Source organism: Poeciliopsis prolifica, unplaced genomic scaffold (genome assembly GCF_027474105.1).
Source record: "Poeciliopsis prolifica strain line A6 unplaced genomic scaffold, Auburn_PproV2 SCAFFOLD175, whole genome shotgun sequence".
NCBI classification, from domain to species: Eukaryota; Metazoa; Chordata; class Actinopteri; order Cyprinodontiformes; family Poeciliidae; genus Poeciliopsis; species Poeciliopsis prolifica.
Genome location: NW_026562550.1, coordinates 22,463 through 27,422, shown reverse-complemented (window position 1 = coordinate 27,422; position 4,960 = coordinate 22,463). Strand labels below are relative to the sequence as shown.

Sequence of the window (4,960 nt, the reverse complement as noted above, 5' to 3'; positions counted from 1 at the left end):
TATAATATTATATTTAAATAAACAGTGTGTATATAATGTGCGTTATCTTTTGTGTCTATATTGATATTTTATATTTTAATCTCTAGTTTCGCTGTCATGGTGTTTTTTCTACATTGTTTTTTCACTTGTTGGTCTAATATGTTCATCTATTTCCTTATTTTGGAGGAAACATCCTGAATATTACATATTTATTGCGACGTATTGCAGAAACCCTTTTTCTGAGCGGGCCGTGAATATGGCGCATCCGGCCCTGTGCGTCATGAATAATGCGCGGCGCAGAGGGAGGCGCTGTCTCTTTAAGAGGCTCAGCCCCTGCAGAAACAATCGTACAACCCCCCAACAAGTCATCGGACCTGTCAATCAAACGGTCGGCGCCTTTGAAGCCGGGACTCCTCGCCTTGTCTTGGGCTCAAATGAGCTGTTTGCTGCTGTAGTGAAACGTTGGTCTTCCACCAAGCCGCCGGCCGGGAACGACGCCACAGCTCAACTTTTCCTCTGCATGTGGTGGGGCGAACATTTCCCTACTTTCTTCTGGAGGCGCTCCGCACTGGAGGACACCATTTAACTGAGAAAGTCACTTCTTTATTCAGACTTTTTACATTTTTGAAGCACACTTTACAAGAGGAGGTGGGAGCAGAAAGTCCAAGGTGAGGGAAGTAGTCATGCCTCAGCTCAGCAGCGGCGGAGGAGACGACCTGGGAGCCAATGATGAGATGATAGCATTCAAAGACGAAGGAGAGCAGGAGGAGAAAATCCAGGAGAACGCCTTCACGGAGCGAGACCTGGCCGACCTCAAGTCCTCCCTGGTGAACGAGTCGGAAATAAATCAAAGTCCGACCTCGGCGGTAGGTGGCCCAGTGTGAGTGTGTGAGTGTGTGTGTGTGTGTGTGTGTGTGTGTGTGTGTGTGTGTGTGTGTGTGTGTGTGTGTGTGTGTGTGAGTGTGTGAGTGTAAACTTGTTCCATTTTACGCGCTGAATGAGGTATGAGTATTTGTGCCTCGGGGGTAAAAAGCGGTGGGATTCCCTCGCTGCCCGGAGTGAAAACTCGCCGTAAAAGTGAGATAAAGTGGATAAAAAGTGTTTTCCGCCTGACCTGAGCCGGTGTTGTTGTTCCAGGCGGTCAGACGGGGACAGCAGGCCGAGCAGAGGGGCTTCCAGGACAAACACCGAGAGCACCTGGACGGAGGTAAGAGGAACCTGCAAACCCTCATCAACGCGCCGCTCCGCCTGCGCAGGACGAGCGAACAAAGTGTTTTTGGTCCCGGGATGCGCTGCAGCTTTAACTCCAACTTCAAAGCTTCTCTGATCATCACCTGTTAGCAGGACTGCGCTCATCTTTTCACCCAGAGCTCAGAAATCCGCCTCACACCTCAAGACGAGCAGCTTTAAGCCCAGAATTAACCGATTAAAACACCAGAACCAAACCGGGCAGTTCATGGAACGTCCTGCTGCTTTATGAAGAGAAAATATGTAGAAATGGATAATTCACCCAGTTTTGTCCCATGCAGAACAGTTTTGAGCTCCAATAGCACCAAAACATCAGACAGAGAAATTTAGGATTTTACTCCAAGTACAATAAAAATGATTTTTGTTTTCCTCAACCATTAAATGCATCAAAACAAAGAGTTTCTACAAGAAATGCCAACCCTGAACCAGATTTAGCCAGTATTCAGATCAAATCCTGTAAATATGAGACTTAAAAGTAATCAACTCTTGTTTTTGTGCCTAAAAATCTCCATTTTATTTCATGAAACGTAAGTGGGGATAATCTGTGCTTACAAAACTCTTTTCTCATGTTTTCCATTGATGAAAATAAATAATTGGTGTTAATGAAAACGTGAATCTGCATCAGCAAAATTAGATCTGGTAAAAAGCCAGATCGTCTGGGTTTTAGATAAGAAACTTGTAATAATTTATCTTTCTAAGCTTTCTTTAGTCCATCCTTGTATTTGTAAGCGTTAGTGCATTATAAGTTTTATTCGAGCTTTTATTTTATTTCTTGTGTTAACCCTTTCATCGCCAGCAGACAAACAGTTCAGGATGAAACGGCTGAAGACAAACTCGGTGTTTCACACAGGAGAGATTGTGAGGAAAAGTTGGACATCTTATCAGTGCGGCTCAGGCTGCGCTTCACCCAAATAGTTTGGAAAGATTAACTGTGATTTGGAAAAATAAACGTCTGTTTTAATAAATAACTGGCATTTATCGTGCGGTCCAGGCTCCACTAGTGTCTCTATGAAGAGATATTTGTTGTGTTTCGCCTGGTTTCTGACTTTAACTGACTTCCTACAGAGTGAATTTAATGTTTTGTGTTTTAAAACGTCTTCAGCTCCGTCGCTCCGATCTGTCACTTCTTCAGCAGAGTTGCTCTGTTTCATCTTAAGAAAGCTGTTATTAATTAAATCACCTAATGCTAACCATAGTGTGCGTCTTCCTTTCTAGTATTTGTGAAATTATCCCTGTCACAGTGAGATCTGCTCATGTTTTGGCATTTAGAGGCAATTTTGAAGGAAAATTGCAGCTTTTTCTCAACTTTGGGAAAAGAGTGATTAAGTTTTTTTTGCTTCTGCCACCCAAAAAGAACAGAGTAACTTCCCTCCCTGTGTGCAGCACATTTTGAAAGTGTGTAGTTTTACTTGGCATCTTTAATTATAGGTTTCCCTCAGCCGTTTCTCTCATTTCAGTCCTTACCAAAAGCAGAAATGTCGTCACATCGGGGTCGTCTCAGGAAAAGTCTTCATCAAAACCGGATTCTGCGGTTTCAAATGGATCCTTGAAACAAATTGAAACCAGTAGAAATCTGTATTAGCAGAAGTGCAATCTGGACAGAAAAGCTTAGCAGTGACAATTGTGGCTAATTGCTTTGTGCTGCAGTTTCAGTCTGAGCAGGTAAATAACCCAGTTATGTGTGACCCAGAGAGAGAGAGGCCCCTCGCTTAATAAGGCGGCTGCTGCTGGAAGTGAACGTAGTTCACGCCTCTGGCTGCAGGTGACGGCTTGCTGCTGTTGTTACATATATATCTAGTCTGCGTTTGTGCAAGGATGCGACATGATGCAACCACTTGGTAATAGTTTACCTGCTCTGCATGCACGTTCATTCTGGATGTGTTTGTTTCCACACGTCAGATTCAGCTTTTGAAAAAGCTAAAAGTTGCTTTTGAAACTGTAAACATAATTTTTGTGTTGTTCTCTATTTTACCTTCAGTGTCGAAGCAGCAAGATGGAGGCATGTACAAGTCGCCGGCGTATCCCGGGTATCCGTTCCTGATGCTGCCGGACCCTTACCTCCCCAACAGCTCCGTCTCTCCATCTGTAAGTCGGCTCTTCCTGTTCTTAACCCTTCCTGCTGCCTGCTGGGCTCTGATTTTTCTCCTCCTTGTGAGTTTTGTCGACCTGAGGCCAGGCTTACCGCTGTGACTTCCCGTATTTATACCCGGCCTTTCAATCCAGGGCAAGTTTTTCAAATCAGATCCTCATGATTTGCTCTGAATGCTAAAGAAACGAAACGGCCGTCTTCTTGTTTTTGTATTTTCTTTTTGCTCATAAAAGTTAAAATCTGTTTGACTTTATAACTTTTAATGTATGTTATGAAAAACAAACTGTAGTTATTACAGAAAACTCTCCTGTGACTGTTGCCAATCAATATTTATGGAACATTTTGAACTTTAATCTGAATTCAGAAAAATTCTTAGTGAGTTTTGACTACATACACTGCAAAAACACAAAATCTTACAGAGTAATTTTAGTTGAGTTTCTGGAGCAAAAATCTTATTACACTTGAAATGAAAGAAAAGTAACTTATAATGAACTTTTCAGAAATAAATAAATAAGTAATTCCAGATTATTTCATTAATAACAAGGGAAAAATGCTTTGTTATAAGAACTTTTTTTTATCAACATTAGTGAATTATTTACTTCTATATCTTGCTGAAAAGTTTCTGGTAAACTAATTTTGTCGTATTTCAAGTGTACTAAGATACTAAACTAAACAAAAACTACGTGGTAAGATTTAGTGTTTTTGCAGTGTAATGGACAAAATAAAATCCATTGGGGTTCATTTGGGTTCAGAGGAGGCGGCTGTCGCCTCACAGTGACATAACGCCGCCAAAATAAAAGGTTTTTATTGTTATTTTGGTGAACTGTGCTGGCAGTCGTTGGAATGTGAGGCTTTTCCATCTACACACACACACACACACACACACACACACACACACACACACACACACACACACACGCACGCACGCACGCACGCACACCCACACGCACGCACGCACGCACGCACGCACGCACGCACGCACGCACACACACACACACACACACCACACACACACACACACACACACACACACGCACACACGCACGCAGTGATAAGACCCGGCCCTAATAACAGCTGAGATGTTTTTTGCGTCATTTTTCATTAATGATTAGAATAAATTCCAGTTAATGATGTTTAAACTGTTGTTAGTTTTACTGTCAGTAAATCTGCAAACATGATTAAATGTCTCTGTGCAGTTTAGTGGTAAAAATCTAATTTCTTTAGAAAAAATTGTCTTTTTTCAGAGCAGGACCTGAAAACATAGTGATAAATATTTATTTTTGTTATTATTGTTGTCACATTGTCACAAAACCTGTGAAGAAAAGAGATTTTCCATTTTTTTACTGTCTGTAACTTTTGTGTTTAAATAGCATTTTTGATTTCTGTTTTCTTTATTATTATTATATAAAATCATCTGGGAAGCTTTCTGATGAAACAATGTGATTTATTTATTTTCCTTTTAGTGGAAATAAAAGGAAAAATGAATCTAAATGATTCTAGATTTTTATCTCTGATCACTGAACTGAATCACTGCAAAAACAAAATGTTACCAAGTCATTTTTTAATTTCTAGAAAAATTATCTTATTACACTTCAGATAAGATAAAACTAACTTTTAAGTAACTTTTCAGTAAGCATAAGAGCT

At 40.8% G+C, this 4,960-nt stretch overlaps 1 protein-coding gene across 1 annotated transcript; it reads left to right on the top strand.

Annotated features, from left to right (window-relative positions):
• Positions 1–378: 378 nt before the first annotated feature.
• On the top strand, positions 379–3,417 carry LOC129356489 (transcription factor 7-like 2). Its single transcript, XM_055026086.1, has 3 exons — positions 379–845; positions 1,117–1,186; positions 3,206–3,417. Exons 1-3 carry the CDS (start codon positions 663–665, stop codon positions 3,415–3,417), a joined length of 465 nt encoding a protein of 154 aa, XP_054882061.1. The 5' UTR covers positions 379–662.
• The last annotated feature ends 1,543 nt before the right edge of the window (positions 3,418–4,960 follow it).

Excerpts from the sequence above, each read along its gene's own strand:
- LOC129356489 (XM_055026086.1), top strand. The coding sequence starts at position 663 with ATGCCTCAGCTCAGCAGCGGCGGAGGAGACGACCTGGGAGCCAATGAT. Across the intron at positions 846-1,116 it reads ATCAAAGTCCGACCTCGGCG|GCGGTCAGACGGGGACAGCA; the intron begins GTAGGTGGCCCA and ends TTGTTGTTCCAG. Across the intron at positions 1,187-3,205 it reads CCGAGAGCACCTGGACGGAG|TGTCGAAGCAGCAAGATGGA; the intron begins GTAAGAGGAACC and ends TTTTACCTTCAG.